The sequence below is a fragment of the Vigna radiata genome, chromosome 1, assembly GCF_000741045.1.
Source record: "Vigna radiata var. radiata cultivar VC1973A chromosome 1, Vradiata_ver6, whole genome shotgun sequence".
Classification (NCBI taxonomy): Eukaryota; Viridiplantae; Streptophyta; class Magnoliopsida; order Fabales; family Fabaceae; genus Vigna; species Vigna radiata.
The window spans coordinates 2,313,308-2,333,671 of NC_028351.1; the positions used below are offsets into that span (position 1 = coordinate 2,313,308).

At 33.7% G+C, this 20,364-nt stretch overlaps 1 protein-coding gene across 1 annotated transcript in view; it reads right to left on the reverse strand.

The window, feature by feature from the left end:
* The window catches only part of LOC106769619 (midasin-like), a 44,769-nt gene that overhangs the window by 9,739 nt on the left and 14,666 nt on the right, over positions 1 to 20,364 (reverse strand). The window contains 34 exon segments of the mRNA XM_022781760.1: positions 1,931 to 2,043; positions 2,133 to 2,208; positions 2,437 to 2,601; positions 2,694 to 2,824; positions 2,922 to 3,003; positions 3,677 to 3,799; positions 3,893 to 4,117; positions 4,251 to 4,349; positions 4,465 to 4,638; positions 4,722 to 4,859; positions 7,697 to 7,846; positions 8,500 to 8,613; positions 8,758 to 8,912; positions 9,156 to 9,279; positions 9,562 to 9,651; positions 9,738 to 9,879; positions 10,568 to 10,656; positions 10,752 to 10,837; positions 10,948 to 11,083; positions 11,682 to 11,933; positions 12,008 to 12,093; positions 12,930 to 13,001; positions 13,299 to 13,464; positions 13,723 to 15,234; positions 15,671 to 16,551; positions 16,685 to 16,892; positions 17,187 to 17,351; positions 17,432 to 17,497; positions 17,576 to 17,665; positions 17,763 to 17,863; positions 17,966 to 18,064; positions 18,264 to 18,420; positions 18,931 to 19,004; positions 20,091 to 20,241. Of these exon segments, the coding sequence (XP_022637481.1) occupies positions 1,931 to 2,043; positions 2,133 to 2,208; positions 2,437 to 2,601; positions 2,694 to 2,824; positions 2,922 to 3,003; positions 3,677 to 3,799; positions 3,893 to 4,117; positions 4,251 to 4,349; positions 4,465 to 4,638; positions 4,722 to 4,859; positions 7,697 to 7,846; positions 8,500 to 8,613; positions 8,758 to 8,912; positions 9,156 to 9,279; positions 9,562 to 9,651; positions 9,738 to 9,879; positions 10,568 to 10,656; positions 10,752 to 10,837; positions 10,948 to 11,083; positions 11,682 to 11,933; positions 12,008 to 12,093; positions 12,930 to 13,001; positions 13,299 to 13,464; positions 13,723 to 15,234; positions 15,671 to 16,551; positions 16,685 to 16,892; positions 17,187 to 17,351; positions 17,432 to 17,497; positions 17,576 to 17,665; positions 17,763 to 17,863; positions 17,966 to 18,064; positions 18,264 to 18,420; positions 18,931 to 19,004; positions 20,091 to 20,241 (6,492 nt within the window).

The window sequence follows — 20,364 nt, forward strand, 5'->3', positions numbered from 1 at the left end:
TGTAGTCAGAAGGACTAAAGTAGGGAGTAGTGTATTGGGTAATCTCTTATTCTTGTATCTAGCAGTTTAGGACAATTCTTTGACCTTCCATCTCCCTATTGTATCAACTTTTTATCAATATAAATAGTAGAACATGAGAAGGGTCTATTAAGCCTTTCAGAAATATATTTCTCTGTTTTAATCTCAAGATAAACAAACAAACATCAATCTTAGATCTCAAAATAGATACGAGAGTTTGAGTATTTTTACTCTAATCAGAAACCAAGAACTGATGTACATCAGCAGAAATAACTACAGAAAAACACAAAAAAGGTTCAACGACCCAAGCATGACAAAAAAGGATTTTTTTCTAAAAGGAGTAACCCCAAATGACGTAAATATATCCATAAATGGTAGCACAAAATAATCACCATGAGTCCACCAACAGCAAAACACAACGACCTATTGATAACTACCTGAGGCCACTGAGTATTTTCACTCCAATGGTATAAAAGAGCAGAAATAACAACGGAAACACACAAAAAAGTTCAATAACACAAGCATGACAAAAAGGTATTTTTCCTAGAAGAGGAATAACTGCAAAAGATGTAATTATCCACAATGGTAGCATAAAATCATCACCATGAGTCCACCAACATGTGGCAGGCATTGCCACCTAACTTGCATAAAAGCATTAAAATTTGAAATAATAACTGAATTTTTTTATTGGAAATGAATGCCTTTGAAACAAACCACTTCCAAGACAGTGAAAAAAATCAAGGGGCAAAGGTTAAAAAAAAACGAAAAAAAAAAACTAAATAGAAGGCCAACACTAAGTTCTTGACAGAACCCATCAATTCATGATATTGTTCAAAGAGTATTCCAAGAAAAATCTACAGATAAATATTTGTTTGATGAAAATGTCAGGCAACTTTAATTGATAAAAACATGTAACTTTTTGTTCAATATTAGAGATCATATTTTATTGGCTCAATAGAAAACTTTGGTGCTAAATGCATCTCCCAATTCTTCCAAATTCTACAAGATAATTTCTTCCTAAGCTGGTTTGAGTTAGATAATGTTTTTGACTCACGGGATTTTATAATTGCTTCAAGGTATGTTCAGAGAGGATTTTGAGCTTTAAGAAATAGCAGTCAAACAAAATCAAAATCAAGAAGATGGGGGAGTGAAGAATGAGCAACAAGTCAACAACACCATATCCTTCCTCTAGTACTTTTGGGTTTGTAGTGAAAGTTGAACTTGTTTGGATGATGCAGTTATATATACTCAGTATAATGGTATCCAATCACAACTTATCATAAACAATAAACTCATTAACTTTTTATAATAAGTACTTCGAAACTAGTGTCAACTATATTATATTTATTCTACACTTAAATGTAAATAAAAAAATTATCATATTAGATAGACTTAAATATAAGCAAATTGCAATTAATTTAACTACATTTAATGATACTATTTATCAAGACAGGTTGGTGTAGACGATCTATTCTGTGAAAAAAGACCCGTATTTCATTACCACTGAGTAAAAACCCTTTGGATCTGCCCAGATGAATTTGGAAATACTAAAACAATCGGACTAAAAATTGTTAATACTAATATCTTAAAATCACCCCAAACTTATGTATGTACCATTTCCTACAGCCAGATTAAAGATAAATTTAAAAAAAAATAAATAAAGTAACGACAATAGCTGAGTACTGAGTAGTTTGACTTAACAATTAAATTCAATAATTATTTAAACTAACAAATTTGATGTATTCTATGTTGCACAACAAATGCTTTACAAATGATACGGAATTAATAAGATTTGTTGTTATTTGTAATGCAAATGGATTGAAGCAACAAAATAATTAGGATCTTTAGTTGTTCTTCCTTTCATTCTTTATATAACAAAACAATACCAAAAATGGAAAGCCAAGTCACTTACTTTGGCTGCACTATTCTCATACTGATCCATCACCTCATCAAGCAAAGCAGGCCAAGAATTTAGTTCCATCTTTTGCCATGATGACAACAGATCATTANCAGATTTGAGTTGATCTACAATTCATATAAACACAAAAAAAAAAAAAAATTAGTAATTCCAAAGAACATATTTTCAAATTTATCTCTTAAAAGAAAATACATACTTGCAAGGGGGAACTTTGAACCATTTTCTTGCATAATTTCAGCTTTGTGAAGTAAAAACTGCAACCCTGAAAAAGTCTACAGAGGAGAGAATAGTTAAAACAAAACTGTAAGTCATGAATAAAAACAAGTTCTTTGTATTCTAAGAAGCATGGGTTAAAAATAAAACAATTCTAAGGGCATATAATAAAAAGGAAAAAATATTCTATATTTGATAAAGAAATGGGAGTACAATAAAAAAATCTCAGTAATCATGTTCATTGAAGGAAAACAAAATGATATACACAGTTTAAGTACATTTACTACCTTCGCTAAAGGAGTATCTGATGGGAGAGTCAAGAGCATGTCAATTACATCCAAAATTTTTTGAAGATCATTATGATCTTCCCACTCATTTATATGCGGAAGAATCTGCTGTTGGAGAGGTTCAAGTACTTTCAACATGTGTACCATTTCAGGAGCATTTGAATCCTTCACTCCAGAAATAATGTAAAGAAAACAGAATTGTGAAAACAGAATGGTAAAAGGATAAAACGCTCCAAAAAATCAGAAGAGTTAAGTACCTTATAAAAATTGTATCTAGTAGCAGATTTGTGAGACAGAAGGTACTTCTTTCTGTAGTCCAAACAGAGATAAAATAAATGTTCTGGCATGAGTTTAGTATCTAAACTGGCCAAATCTATGGAGTGGACACCTGAGGAAACAAGACAAAGAATGGAAAATATGACGTGATGTTACTAGCAATGACCAATTTAAATCCATTCATCAAAAATATGTATTGACGAAATTACCTTTGATTAAATCAATGCCCAAAGAATATGAGTTTGTAAAGGAATGCAACCGATCTTCATCAGAAACTTCAAAATTTCCAGGCTGAACAAAAAGTGAAGTGTATAACCACAGGGAATTGGAAAAAAAAAATGAAAATTTACAACAAATCAGCACTAGTAATGGCTGTTAGCTATGCATAAAACTTCCCTAAAACATGTTGATTAGTGGATAGACCTAGAAACAATACTGTCATTAATTACAGAAAATAAAACCATTCATGGGCTTTTATTTAACTGCTTAAGTGTTATGGAAAAATTGATAATCACATAGTATTAGAGCTTTGATGTATGTTGCCACCATGCATCGAGCCCCACAGGGAACTTGCAGCACAGAGCACATTAGATATAAACATACGCAAGTGCTTTTACTCAATGGCTTAAGCTTTGTCAAAATCGATTCATGACAGCAATTAATAGTCTGTGCAAGTGTATATTGATAACCATACTCAGCAATCATACACAGTAATTCATTCACAAACATATGAATAAACACTAGGTCAATTAGGGCAATTCAATTCATAGAACTACTACAAGATGAAACTCTGAATCTCACTTAACCAAAGATACATTAAAAGAGTAAAAAAATTAGCTTGACCTCTTTTAACCAGCTACACGATGAAACACATAATAAACAAGATACATCAACTAGGAAACTTAGCATAAAAAGTTCATATTCTAACTTGAATTTATGGAAAAGACAGAGACCAAAGACTCACAGTCTGGACTAGATCACTTGACCCAAATATCTGATTGTGAATGAGAACCACATGACTGAGGATAGACTCTTCCAGCTGCTTCCATTCTTCATCCAATGTGAAACATTCCTCAGAGGATACCATCTGATTGAATAAACATTTCATTTGAGACAACCAACACATACAGGATGGAATCAACAAAACAAATACAACATTGAAACTTCATATAAGGATTACTTTGTCAGCAGAATTTTCATCGGAAGAAAATTCCTTCCATTCAGAAAATGTCTCAGGGGCAAATGAATTTGCAAGTGGGGGTAATTCAACATCAATAATACTCTCAATTTGAAAAGCTCGAGGTCTAAACTTGTACTGTTGAGCATCAAAATCACTCTTTGACTTTGTGTGAGATTTTGTATTCAACCAAAGCCTGGCCAACTCGTCAAATATCTTGTGCAAGAGCTGAAAAAATAGGATGTTTTAAGCAAATATAAATGAATTTGTTAACAGAAAACCCAAACAACAGAAAATATAGAATATCTTACGCAAATATAAATGAATTTGTTAAACGAAAAACCCAAATAAAAAAACTGACCATGTAAGACTTATTATCAATTATTTTAGCATTAGCAATACGATGTGCAATTTGAACACAGCTCCAATAGATAGCAGCTCTATTTTGCACCACAGATACCTGTTTGTGAAGATTCAGATACAAACCATAAAATAAACTAATAAATTCTGAAATCACACAATTCAAAATTTGTTTTAGAATTAGAATTTGGAACTTAATTCAACAGTATATATACCATCTTATCACCAGCAACACCACTTGAAAGTGTAACAAGCCTTCCCATCAAATCCATATCTTCCAAAAAAGAGTCAAAACTGTATGCAGGGTGCAAGTTCAACTCAATGTCATTAACAGAAATGAAGTTAAATGAAGCAGCCCGAGGGAAGCGCATAAGTGTGTACATCATTTCCTGTCATGCTCATCATGTTAGTTCCCAAACAAATATAAAGAAAATCCCAGCAAACCAAAACTCATGAAATAGCAGAACGTAACCTCGTTGATTCTGTCACTTGACAGAATCAGTGACAATCCTAATTTCATCTCATACACAGCAACCTGAATTGGTTGAATAATGTCAATGTATGCGGCGTACTCATCCATTAATCTATCAATAAAACATGTAGCTGTTTCCTGCAATTCAAAATCAGAAAGAAGAATATGAGAGAAGGGTAATGAGTTCAACAGAAAGCATGATTTTGTAATTTCAATATTAGCCAATGGAAAAGGAGTATCTTTTATTTTATCTATATTGAACAGAAAGGATCAAACCATTCTGATAAATTTTTATCTACAGAGACCTTTCTTCACTTGCAAACAATAAGTAGTTCGGGGGATCAAACTAATTGGGAGGTCTGCAGTTTCATGTTTTCAAACCAATCAGAAAAAAGGGGCTGCTTTTTTTAATTCAAAAGTGTTAGAAATATTATATTTAGTTTATATTTATCTCTTATCTTTAGTTAGTTTGTTTATATTTCTTATTTGGTTTGTCTATATTTCTTATTTATATTTTGGACTTACCCCATATTTCTTCTATGTGTGGATTTAACACAAGGGAGATTTCCTCTCATCTCTTTCACTATTTCATATGGTATCAAAGCCGGTTCTCTAATTCTTTAATCATTGTCTTCGCTGTCTATTGGCGGCCGGCCGCCATGGCCGCCGACAGCCCCTACTAAAGGTCTTTCAACCTATGTTATTCTGCTGCGGCCAAGAAAGGCCACTGCCTCCGCTGTGAATCGCTGCTACTCACCGTCAGTCATCATCCTTCGCCGCCGTCCTCCGCAGCCATCGTTGCTGCCGGAGCCGTCACCGTAGCCGGACCCTCGCCGGACCTTCGTCGGACCTTCGCCGGAACCTCGTCGGAACCTCGATGTAACCTCGCTGGAATCTCGCTAGAACCTCGTCGGAACTTTCATCTGAGTTCCATTTAAAGTTATGGATTTGTTCTCTTTTTTTTTACATAGTGCATTGTGGCATGTTTGTTTCTCTCTCCTGTTTGTCCATGGCTTTGCTGCTGTCTCTTCTGACCTCTCTTTTCACCATTGCGTTTGACCCGTCCATATATGCTTTTTTCATTGGAAAGATGGTTTGTTGTTAGTTTATTTATAGCCGTGGTGGCTCTCCAACAATTACCTCTTTATCCACTGGTGGCATTCTTCAAGGGCGATTTACAAGAAGAGATTTACATGGAACAACCTCCCAAATTTGTTGCTCAGGGGGAGTCTTTTGAGTTGGTATTTTGTCTTCTGTGTCGTCTTGCAAATCATTAGCAATTTGGTGTCTCTCGAGTGCAGAAGCAGATATTTTCACCAAGTCTTTGTGGATTATTTTAGTAACAAGCTTGGTACATACAATCTGTATGCTCCAGCTTGAGGAGGAGTGTTAGAAATATTATATTTAGTTTATATTTATCTCTTATCTTTAGTTAGTTTGTTTATATTTCTTATTTGGTTTGTTTATATTTCTTATTTATATTTTGGACTTAGCCCATATTTCTTCTATTATAAATAGAAAACCCTATTTGTGGATTTAACACAAGGGAGATTTCCTCTCATCTCTTTCATTATTTCATAAAAAGGAAAGAATGCTATTGCATCACTATACAGGCTGCATGCAGCATTCTTAATACAATTAATAGAAGAAAAAAAAATTCAGAAGTAGGGTGACCAAATCAAAGCCCACTACAAGAATCTGAAATGAGGGAGACCACATCTATCTCCAGAAAATTAAGAGACAATAGAAGGAGGTACATCATCCCATCAAGTAAAAATTAAAATTCTAACACCATAGGTAACTAAACTATCCATAAACTTCAGGAACATTACCAAATACAAGTAACAGTTGAGCATAGTTGTTCCCTCAATTAAAATTTTAGAATGTCAGATAATCTTAGCACAAATGCAGAGTCAAAGAAAAAAGGTGATACAATACCTGCAGGCAAAGTATAAGCGTCTTGAGTTCATGCCTTATTTGTACTTTTCACTTTAACACTCACCATTTCGAAAAACACATAATAAATACCTAAGACAGTGCATAATGTTGTGTCCTAAATCACTTCTATACTGTAGAAGAACAATCTACCTCTAAATGGTAAGATACCTCCAGTAACCAGGGATTCCTGTGCTTACCAAACCTTCTACAAGTCTTCTCTGTGAATTAGCAGACCATCTAAGAAAACTTCTACCATCTGTTCTATCCTATATAGGTGCCACCCAAATTTGTCTCTCAACCTATGCCAACGAAAAAGTCATCACCAAGTCTATGAACGACTTACAATCCTATATAATCCTATACACACACGTGTATGTATGAGTTCAAGTCTAAGTCTATTGGATAAAAATAAAAAAGTCAAACAACAAATAAGGAAGAAGACTCATAAAATCATTATTTTAAAGTTGAGTAAGAAATGGAGTCATAATCCTTTGTGTTTAGTTCATATCTCATTGTTGTTGAATCTTCAGAATGAGTCCCTACTGAAAAATCCAACACTTAATTTTCACGGCAACATATTATTCTAAACCAGGCAATAGGACATGGACTATAGATTTCTCTAGAAAATCCAACAAATCTATATGCTACCATGGTCAAGCCATTAAAGAAGTCTCTTAGACTCCCTGGGGCCTAGAAAAAGGTTACTTCACACGGGTTTTTTAGTCAGGTAAGGAGAGATGAGTAAGATTTGCTTAGTTAACTAACTTCTCTAGGTTGCTCTGTTAATTTAATCTGCCCTTTTTAATGAAAATATATTATCACTATTCTTGTAGTTGGTTCTCTAGTATTATTAATACATTCTAAAAAAATTCTTTGAAACTACAATATGCATTTAGCATTAATTAAATTATTCAGAATTTTAACAAGAACAAAAGCACTCTAAGCATTGCAACATTTACGCCAATGTTATATACAGTGCATAAATAAGTCATCAAAATGTGTTCCCCTTTTATTCATAGATAGAAAAATAGTACTACCTGCCAGCCACAAGCATGGTCAACAATCTGCTGTAAGTCCTGGGCAGTACTCCTACTAAGCAAAGCTTCCAAACCATCAACTTGTTTAAGAAAGTCATCACATTCCTTCACTAAGTTCTTGTATTTCAATGGTTCAGCACGAAACACAATCTAAGGCCAACACAACCGTCATCAATTTTCATCATTCACTTGAAAGGATGAGAGCAGCAAAGTACAGATAGAGATCTAATGTAAATTACTTTCTATATTAGCAAATAGAAACAGAAGGAGGGGACTGGGTGTTAATATACAGTTGAAAAAGATAATGAAATACAGATGATAAGACCAGCATGCACTGCAAGGTTTATCAGATCAATGCCACAAAAATTGACTTAGGTGAATATCAATAGAGTTTTGTAGAACCAAAGCTAGAGTTCAACTAAAATCACAACAAAACAAATTGACACTTAAACTGCCAATAATAATCCAAAGAAGCCACCTTTTTTTCCACAATAAATTTGACTACAAAAACAAGCTTCCATTAGAGGGAACCACAATGGAGGATTTCAAATCAACATTTTTTCCACTGTTTTTTTTCTATTGCATCACTCATAACTACAGTTTATTTCTTAACGTAATTAGATGTATAAAGTAGTAAGTTTTTAATGCAACATTCAGACNGAAACAGAAAACTAACAAAAATGACTTTGCAGCCTTCGGCACCAAATCCATAAATGGTAATCATGCAAGCCAATAATTACATATAAAACATGAAAAGAAATATAACCAACAAGAAACAGAATAAAACATAAGGATCTAGAAACCTTTTCTTCTAGCATCCGATGCTCTGCCTGCAACTGTTCCAACCTTTGTGTTTTTCTTTTGTCAGACTCGTGTGTTAAAAACTGTCCAGCAAAATAGCCACACTCTTTCCGCACCTAAATGAATTTAGTAAATAGAAAATAATTCACCACTGGTATAAATCATCAAACAAGTAATAGAAGAAATAAAATACACAAAGAATTGTTCAATACACAAGAAAACAAAGGCAAACAACTGATTTAAAGATCTTTATAGAATACCTGAATTTCAAGTTCAAGTGTTGATATTGTTTCCATGAGCTGAGAGTACTTGCAATAGTACTTCATGGTGGGGTCAATTTCACTACAGCTAAGCAATAGGTGAATGCGCAATGCTCCAATGTGCGCCCATGCACAACCAATAGTAAAGTTGAAATCTAAAACAATTTAAAAAGAGATATATAAATATAAGAGAGAACATTCTAAACATGAAGAATAAAGATACATATATAATAGGTAACTAATGCTCCCAGGTCACAGCTATAATAAAGAATTTACAATCTAACAGAATACCGTATTAAGAGGATTTTTATAATTTTACTTAACTTTTATGGCCATATTAAAATAACAGTCAGTTATTATACATGTTTATTAAAGTTGAGAATAATTAGCAGATTTACCGGCAGCATTAGTCTGAAGATACAGCTCTCTAAGCAGTGGAACAATGAACTTCTGAACGGATTTTTTCAACCTTTGATGTCTCGATGAAGCAACAAGAGAGCTCAGAATATAGATGCTTTCTTCCTAGATTCAGTTAACAAGGGAATGAGAATAAGAAAAGTGATGTTTGGGGTTTATAACCATTCAAACAGAATCCCTAAAACATAGCAACTGTTAATTGTTGATGAAGGTTCTCTTTCTTAATTCAGCCAAACACTTCGGGAAATTATTTTACATTCATAAATACACACGGAAAGGGGAAAAATTTACATATACTTATTATGCATTTCTTAATCAACTATAATTAGTTATTCACAGACTTTTTAAATACAGGTATAATATACTTATGAGAAGTCAAAAGCATACCGTAAGTGCATTCTTCTCAGAAGAAGAAAAAGTAGATTTAATTCTAGCAAACTGATCAGCATCAAATGATTTTCTGTGAGCATAAATAATCTGCACTTAAGCATACCATAGGCATGAATCAGTATAATAATTTAGACTNAANTGACTTTTAAATGGAANGAAAANAATANTTTTACCTGCTGGAAAAGAGAGCGAGCAGCAGATAAAAGAAATTTAGGTAGATGTGTTCCATGATGAGAACAATGCCACAGATTGAACAAGGTAACTCTACACTTGAGACATTGCACCCAAGATTCCTTGATAGCATGTGTGCTTTGCCTGAAAATATTATCCAAAGGGTTAGACTTTCAGTAACAAGATGTTCAATATTTATTCACATTAGTTAACAAATAGTCATATACAACAAAGCAACTACAAAATACTAAGATGCAAAACATATAACTATCTGCTACCTGCGTAGATGTCAAAATATATCTATCCAATTCTTAAATATTTTACAGACTAGTTATAAATGAGAGAAATAATAGTAGTCAAATACATAGGATAAAACTAACTTTAACACAAACGAGAAAATCAACCACATTGCTTTTAAAGTGGAAATATAAAAAAAAATGGAAGAATATTAAGGGGCAGCATAAATAAGGACTCATTATGTATGTTCTATTATTTGAAATCTTTTTAATAAATAGAAAGAACGATACTGCATCACTACACAGGTTGCAATCCTTACCAGGTAATGATATATTTTCCTCTTACCCTAATTTTCAGGAATTGTGTGTTTGGAGATTATGATATACATACTTTAAAGTTCAAGATTTCAGGCAGAAGTTTCTTCCCCGTGTCATGTATATAGTAACAAACAATATACAACATGATAGCTTACGGGTGACAAAGCCCCAATATTGACTTCAGTAACGACTAACAACCTTGGTTTATTGGAAGCTCCACTCAAAAAATCAATAGCACATGACAAAAATATAGTGCTGAAATTATACAATTAACTCACGTGATCTGCAACACAGTTGATGCACTGGAAGGCTCAATGAGCATGTGGGGAAGTGCAGTTGTACCAAAGCCATCAATCTTCACAAAGTTCTGTGTACAGAAAAATATCATAAAAAAAAGTCAAAAGGCATATTAATAGGAAAAACTAAATATGAAAGCCTACAATTTTCTAACTTACTGCATACCTTATTAAATTTAGGGAACCATACCCACACAGTTTCATGCCACTTAAACCACATCTCCAGAATAAAACTTGCAATTTTCAAATTCACTGTACCCCAAAAGGCAGAAACAGAGAAATAAGTTCGAATTTTAGTGTTAGCATACTAGTCAACAAAAAGGAAAAGGAAACATTGGACTCGTTCAAGTCCTTACACCAACCTGCATCCACTGAAGCCCATGCATTAAGGGTCCACAATATCTTCTGGTGTGGCACAAACATTTGTGGAGGCCTTGATGAGAAACTCAANGAAAACTNCAAAGCANAGTCCAAAAGGTCTGATAGANATCNCACAGCCTATTAACAGAATCAAAGAAACATGGCANTTAAGTTTCCAGATTATGNGTGGCATAATATAANANGGGTAGNAACCCTCAGCTATTGATAGAAACAGAACNCAAATAGTAGGTATTAAACAATGTANTAATTTCANCATAGNATGAAATTAGATGTCCAGGGTATAAATGGAATTATCAGGAAATACATAAGGAACTCGCTGTTCCTAGCCAATCACAATAACTTAATTGAGTGATTGTCCACCGCCTCCCCCCTCCATACACACACCTTACCCACTCACCATAACAGACTCCTACTACCCCCAGGATGCTGTCACAAATCCCACCTTTTCTCCTAGTATATATTTATGACCACTTAGTTTCATGGTTCACCTACTCAACCAGATGTATTTCCTTATCCATGAAATTATTGAGCACAAGAGTCTCACTAGTCTATTACAAAGAAACTTTTTTTTTCAATATTATAAAGAAAATTTTGTTAACAATAACTCAATTCATAAGAGGAAAGCTTGAGTAAGGATCAAACATGAACAGCCAGGCAACCATACGAATGTATATCCAAATTACGTCAATGAATAAATAAGTATGATCGATATTACTTGGTGCAATCCTTCAAGATCATCCAAATGAATTGATGTAAGTTTCTGCAGTAACTCCATGTCCCAAAATAAACTGGCATAATCAACTGGAGGGAACGTATCCTGCCAGGCCTCAAATGCAGACTTTTGGCACAACATTTCACGTGAGAATGAACAACAAGCAGTTGAATATTCAACAAAAGATGAACTGTCTTTGGATCCTGAATTCAACTGCAACTTCTGTTTTTCATGTTCAAACCTTCTTAGCAGCACCTGTGGGACAATTTTAACAATCAAATGTTAACTTGGGCATTATAGATATCAATACCATCATGAAAGGTACAGACCTGATGCGTCTTCTCCAACTTCTGAAAATTATGGATACCATCCTCATGACTCCATTTCACCATTAAGAATGATGAGTTTGACACATCTATACAATTATAAAATAAAGAGAGAAATAATAAGTATACACCAAAAAGCCTCATAAACAATAGTAAATACGATTACAATCATTGCCCTCAACAAGCAATAAAACCTGAAATAATCGTATTTTGACTTTCATTATGCAGGATTAAAAGCAAAAAAAAAAAAAAAACTGAAGGCCTAGAAACATCAAATTTGTTATGAAAAGAGCAAATTATAAAAAAACTAACCTAAAAGGAAAAGCTGGAAAATATAAGGGTAGTACAGGAAAAAAAAAACTAATAAAGTTTTAAACCATTGTTTAAAAACACAAGGGCGAGGAGAAAAAAAAAGAATATTATAAGGAGCCAAAATAACCATTTCTAGTATGAACAAATAAAATATAAATAAAAATGGATCCAGTACCGTTTAAAACAAAGTAAATAAGTGTTGTCCACATTGATTAGGAAGGAATGAAAAAAAAAAGCCATTTTTCAAGATCAATATCATAATCAATATAGTAAACTTTAGAAGACATCACAAGCAAAAAAACACCAGTTCAAGTATTATTGCAAGGAAAGAGGCCATGGCCAAGCACAAAAAGCTCCAACCTAGTGAGGTTTATAGAGGGTAATGTGACCAGTCTTACTCTTGCAAGAAAAGGGACTAAACATCAATCATGCAAACATATATATACACCAATAGAAAGTTTCTCATTCCCAAAGAAATTTATTTCACAAGATAAATGCAACTGAAACTGGCCTATCTTTAAGTTATATAGGGAAATAAGACCAAAGGATAACATTTGATTCCCAATTTTCTATAAAAAATGTTATAGGGGAAAGAAAGATCTCGATAATATACCTTGCATAATGAGGATGCGGAGATCATGATCAAATGATGCAACAACATCAACAAGATGCCTGCTCAAATTTCCTGAATGTTCTGAATAGAAAATTAAGAATGAACGAACATATAAAAAAAATAAGATGTATAAAATGCAAAGAAAATAAAAAAAAATCTTGGAAAAATATTCCCATCTTAAGAATAATTGACAACTTAACAAGTTAATGATGCTCAAGTATTGGTTACTTACAGGCAATTGCTGAGTTGATTAACTATTTAAGAAGTTAAAGGGTTAAATGTTCCAAAATTGAGAATATCTTGACCATGAATTGGGCATATGAAATTTTCCAAGAAATAAATAACAAAAGAGGACTTTAAATTCCTAACCTTGGTATTTGGGTCCTGTCTTTCTTGGCCAAATTGTTTCAACAAATTTCAAAATCTGATGATGTTGATCGTGTAAATCAGAAGAAGAGGGCAAAAATGGGTGACCACCATGAATCCATAGTAAGGGTTCTTCCGAAAAAGAGAACTTCAATTTTTTGCTCTCCATCTGTTCAAGTAAAGATAGTAATTTTTTGCTCTCCATCTGTTCAAGTAAAGATAGTCTGAATGTAATACAAAACATGAAAGAGATATTTTGGTGACACTAAACAAAATATGTGAGAAGAAAATAAGGGTGCATTCACCAAGATTCAAAGCATGTTAAGCTTAAAAGAATTTGATCAATATCTAGGATGCAAACAAACTTAATTCTGATGCTTTATGCACACTCTCTTATTAAATAGACAAAACTTAATTCTTAGCTTACCAAAAAATCATCAACTGCTTCAGGACAGATATCTATAAACTTTTGAGCACCTTTCACCAAAGAGTGCCAAGAAATTATCATCTGATCAAACTTCAACTGATCAAACTCCAAATGATCAAACTGATCAAACTTCAAAGGATCAAACTTCAAAGAAACCAAGTATCGCCAAAATAAAACATGGTCCTCGATGAGGCTGCAGTATAACTGTATTTTATAATCAAAAGACTGGTCCTCAATTAGCTTAGATGCTGAAACAAATTTGTAAAGTATTTCATCTTGCAAAACATAAAGGGACTTCAAAAGTGGAATGAAGCGACTGGCTTTTTCATTAAAACTATGTTGGCTCTCAATATTCCGTTGCTGGAATGTTAGCCTTAGAGGATCAAAGCAAATAATAGCATTACAGAGATATTTAGTTTTGCTATTTGATGGAGCCAAATTAACTATATCAAGTGACAACAATGGTATTAACTGCAAATCAACATCTAGTTCATCACGGCATGAAATATACTCCCAAATAGGATGTTCCATCATCTGTTCAATCAGTTTGACAAAGTCATGAAAGAACTTGCAGAAAGAACTGAACCACTTAAACCTTAGAAGATAGAACTTTAAATCACTTTTGGTAGCTTGTTCAATTGCCCAATTGGCAGAAAAGAATAGCATCTTCTTTGTCAACTCTGAATCAAATTTATACTCCCTTTCATAGTCAGAAATTTTCACATTTGAAGCCTTAGGATACATAAGTTCACGTAAAGTCATCAAATCCATCATATTCGCCCTCACATGTTCACTGGAAGTTAGCAAAGAAGCTGTTGACTTCCTCTTACGATCATTTTGATATTGATGAGATGCAATCTGAGTTCCCAGTGATTCCAGATACATGCAGTTCTGTTTGATAGAAGCTTCTTTAGAGTAATATACAAAATCCCTTAAACTCAAAGGACACACTGTCAAAACGTCATACCCAGCAAAATTAGGAACAGATAAATATTCAGTTTTGGCTAAATTGACTATTTTCTCTCCCTCAGCACCCAATGAGGAGAGATATATATGCTCCCAACTTATTTGTAGACTCCAAATAGGACAACAACCATTCCTAAGAAGCTGCAGAAACAGATGAACCCAATGTGAGAGTTCAAGATATGTAATGCGATNATTAAGCTTCNAACCTTCCTTTTTAGCATAAATGTGGGCTGTAGCCATTGAATCAACCAATTGAGCAATCGGAATACCCAATAAAACAAGAAACCTCCTGACATCTCTNAGTTCAATGTCCTCACCATTGTATCCACTCATATCATCTAATGCCCAATATGGCTGGAGCATAAATATTTCAACTCCCCTATTACGCATTGCTCGAGAAACTTCACCGTACTGTGGATTCACTGTGAGGAACATGCGGAAATTAGGGTGTGGATGAATAACCAATGGCTTTCCATCAACAGCTCCACGCTCATTCACCGTGATCGATCCACAAGGTTCCACCAATGAGTTAATTCTATCAAGGACCTAGCAACAAAAACAAGTAAAAATAATTAAATAGTACCAATTTACATACTTGTACAGCTGCAAACCTTAAGTAGAAAAATTAAACAATTCAGGTGATTAAAGACAATAAAGCACTATCCAGATATTGCCTGCCAAACTTCAGAAAAATTAAACAAGAAAAAATATCATCTAGATATGCTTCTAATTTATAGTTCATTTGGGGAAAGCTATTGCGAACTGAGTTCAAGACACTTAAATAGATTAGAAAGAAAAAATGGATGATGAGGAAGTTTAATGAGACACGAGTTTGACATTAACAGATTCAGCAAAAGAGAGCAAAGAGATATCAGTCCATTAACACAGTTCACAGACATTTATACGAAATACAAGGATTAAATAAAATCTTATTCAAGCATAATAAGCTTTTAAATGCATGAACTCGCAAAGCATCATATACCGTGGGATTACATAGATTTGCATTCTCCAACACAATCCATTCCCCTTGCTCAATAGCCTTGATCAACAGTCCTGTAACCCATACAAATTTGGTTGAAACAGCGCTGTTTTTATCATCTTTCATCTTTAAAACTGCCTTCGATACAAAATCAAGTTCCTTTAAAGAGTAGGATAGAGGAAGAGAACTCCTTTCTATCTGCAACTTTAGTTGTTCAACGAACAAACTAAGGGAACATACTATTTTCTTCTGGTCATCAAGATAATTTGTAGCAGAAGATAACAAGCTCTCAAATTTAAAGCTAGAGAGGAAAGCAATCCATCTGGTATAGAAATCGGTTTCCCTGAAAATTGCATCCTTTGAAGCCTCCAGTTGCAAACTAATGAACTCATTAACATAGCGCTCAATTTGACCAACTACATTGAAAAAATTACGCAAGGCATCATACTGTTCAAAAGATCCCAATAGTTCAGATATATCTGTTGCAGATGAAAGATTAATTTCATTCAGCATATTTCCTGTTAGGTTAGCTAGTAATCTTATCAGTGAAGTTTTCCCAGAACACGATGGCCCAGTCAAGATGCATAACCATTGACGCTCTACACATTGAGCAGCAGCTTCCAAACTCTGTCGAATTTCAGGCAGAATCAGGAGCTGTTTGCTTGAGGGTGTAGTTAATTGGACATGATTCCTCTTAATAGTAGCATTGCCCACAATTAAATGTTCTGAGTTCAGTTGAACACGGGGATATAGATTTATAGGCAGTGTCACCTCAAATACCTCCTTGAAAACTCGTAAGACTTCCTTGCGATCAGCTGCTGTACGCATTCTCTGAATATAAACAGTGTTCACGAAGGAATACAATCCAGAGTGCTTCGGTGCACCTAAATTGAATATATGGAATTATCAGCATAGGAAAGGGAATGACTCTATTAGGGACACTACAAATAAAGAGAAGAGGCAAGGAAAAAAAAACAAGATTCAATTTAGAAGTGAAAGGAATATGGATGATAGAACCTTGAATTATCTCACAAGACCGAAATATATCACGAAGATTGAACTCCCATGGAAAGCCATCCTTGGCAAACTTTTGATTTACTGTAGTGTCTTCATGCATTCTTTTATTGAATAAGACTAACTTTGAGAGTAATGTTTGAGAGATGGTCGGAAATTTTGTTTCGCAGATGGATAGGTAGTCTTCCTGAACTAACTCATCAACATATACCTGTATCAACAACCAAAAACAGATTTGATAAATCTTGCATCTAGTTAAAAAGAAAAGATTAGAGTGACAATATTACTTAAGAAAAGAGGAAAAATATTCTGAAACAGGACACCTTCATTAAACACAGCAAAACAAAACATAAGTAGAGTTTCTTTCGGTTATACATGAATTGAATCAAAGTACTACATAGAGGGTTTTGGACTTTAGATTCCACAGGTTTGCTTGCTTGAATATATCTATGTTTCAACTTTCATAGGCCCAAAATAAATACAAGAAAACATACCATCAGCATACCTTTGTAAATCGATTTAGGAATGACTTTGGAAGGCCTTTTCGGCCCCCACCTTGATGTGATGGATTCTGGCAAGCAAAAACTCTAAATGATGATGGACATTTAAAAGTATTTCCCAACTCCGGTATAAACACCTCAGCTCTATGGTCCAGTATAGCATTCAACCCCTGTCACAAAGAAAAATGTGCTAAAGCAAAGAAGGTACACAAAAGGAACAAATGGAGATTGAGATTGATGAGTAACATACTTCTAAAACAGATTGTGGAGCAAGATTAAGTTCGTCCAGCAAAACCCAACAACCTTCCTTCAGTGCCTGCAAATTTAGGTTACAAATTAAAAACATACCAAAAGCAGAGAGGAACATGATATGTTACAGTATAAGACAATCAACCTGCAATAGTATCCCATCAGACCAAGAAAACTTCATTCCCTCATCACTTTCAACTGGTAAATCAGACCCTAACAGATCCATCATATCAGTCTGCACCAGAAATACATACATAATAACTTTTAAGATGACAAATGTAGTTTAACAAATTATTATAAAAAACTAAGTGTCAACCAAGCTAATTACTGACCTGCTCTGAAAAGTTTATTCGTACCACTTTGTGCCCAGAACAGTTTCCCAAGGCAATGATTAAACTAGTTTTCCCTACACCTGGGCTACCTTCAAGTAAAACTGCATATGTACAATCATTTAAATAATTTAAATATGAAATCTCAGACATAATTAAACAAAATTCAAATTTTCAGACATAATTTAAATAATGAACGAACATACCAGGCTTTGGAAGCTGCATAGCCCGCAAAACTCTCAAGGCATTCCTGCAGGTAGTAGGCGCCATGAATTCAAACCCACCATCCTCAACAATGCCATTACCTACATGCATAAAACAAAGTAGTGCAAAATAAACACAAGAGACAATTATTTATTAGCTCATAACACCACTTTTTCCTTTACAAAAGTACAACTATTTCAGGTGGAAAAACCCCAATTGATAGATGAGGGTATACAAATATAGAAATACTTTTACAAAACCAAATCTGATAACAGAATTGCAGCACCACATTATCGTTACCTTTATTGATATAGAATGGATCAATGCCAAATAAATCATCGTGTTGTGTATTGTTACTGTGTTGCACATCCATAGTGGAACCAAATTCACCCCAACCGTAGTTTCCCATTCTTGAAAGCTCTGGCCAGTCAATATTTACAACTTTTTCCATCTGGAGCTAATATTAAAATACAAATATAAGCAATCATAAGAACTTCACAAAACTGGATAATAACTGACTGCCTCATAAAAGAAATTTAAACAAATGTGTTACAGATACTTGCACATTATATGTCCATTTTGTATTTTCAGCTACTTTACACTTTTTTTATAGCTGCAGTAACAGATTAGCTTTCTTTCAACTTACTTATATGGACTGATCACAGAAATACTCATAGCTATGCATATTTGAACATTATTGAATTCTAAGATATTACAGTGACTCTACTTACTATATTTCAATCAAAATTATTCTTACCATAAGACTGGTAGCTGGATAATGTTGTGTTATTCAATTTCAAGAGAAATTATGATAAAACATTGTACAAGGCCAACACATACATTAGCTTTTGTAGAACATTATAAAAAGCTAACACGTACACTAAGCTATTTCGAATAGTAATAAACATCAAATGCTCTCATTTTCATTGTATAGCATAAATGACGAATAACAAGGGAAGAAACATACCCTTAGCTTTTGTAAAAGAAAGGAAAGACATCTCTCCCTTAGCTCAGCAGCATCCCTTTTGGAAAGTCCTGTCCCTGGTAAAAGTTTAGCAACTGTCAATAAACATGAATGTCTATTGAAAATTCTAGATTCTCTGCTGGGTTTTTTGGTGCAGTCCTCTGCTGAGCATTAAAATACATTTATTTTAGTGCTTTAAAAAACTTTTTAATATATTTAGAGACATCAAAATCAGTGCCCGGCGCTATATTTTGAAGCTCGGCAGAGGAACAACACAGAAAAACCCAGAAGAGAGAATCCAAATTCAAAATTCTACAATGTGTTTGAATGGTGTTTCTGCTTCAGGAATTTTGGGAGCTCATAAATGAAGCTTTGTGCAATAGAAAAACAATAGTTTAATACACAGTTCTATTAACCTAACAGCTTTAATCCTTAAACAATATTCGTTTATGACAGAAGACAATAATATAAAAGCTTAAATCCAGATTTTACCATTCAGTAATTATCATTTTACAAATTTGAACTCCCAAGAATTACTTTTGCTCATTTTTCCATTAAGTTTTTCAATTTACACAGTTACCTCTAAAGTTTTTTTCCACACACTTTACTATATCATGCTTTCCACATTTTACCAACATGTTGATAACAAAACGTCATTTTGCAAAAAATAAAATGGTAAGATGCCATTTTACTAGAAAAAAAAAAAACTTGAGTGGTAATATTTGCAAAATGATGATAGTTGAGGGTTAAAATGTAGCACTACCCTAACACCCTGATAACTACCACTACTACCACAACAGTCATAACAAATATTAAATTTTTTATTAAGTTTAGAACTTTTAGTTACAATATTGTAGAACTCAGCAAAAAATAGATCTAGAAACATAATAAAAGAATCAAGCCCAAAAATTGAACTTAATTTCTTTATGCAACCCAAACAAAAGATTATGATAGCAAAATTATTAACACATTCCAACCCCCGGAACAAACTAAAGCCCCAAGTGGCAAAGAGCCAATATTCTCAACTTGCACATTTCCCTTGTTTGGTCCTTTTACCCAGGACATATAATAGGTAACTGATGTAAGATTAAAAAAAAAAAATATATTATATAAAAAATAAGGGAAGTAGAATAAATAAAAAGTCATAAACAAACAGATCATACCTAGACTTAAGCCATCAAGCAAAACAAGAAATAGTCCATGAAGAAGTGCATGCTCTGGTCCTAAGCTTGTTTCCATTGTAATGAAAAAGTCAACCCAAGAAATGAGATCTCTCACTGTAAGCATTCTTCCTGGATGCAAGTTATTGAACCACTGACATGCATGGGAACAAGAAAGAGCAAGTGAATAATAATATATAATGGATCAAAGAATACAACACTAAAACAAGACTCGGGAAATTTTTGTCTCTTCCTTATTAAACTTCTAATTTTTAGC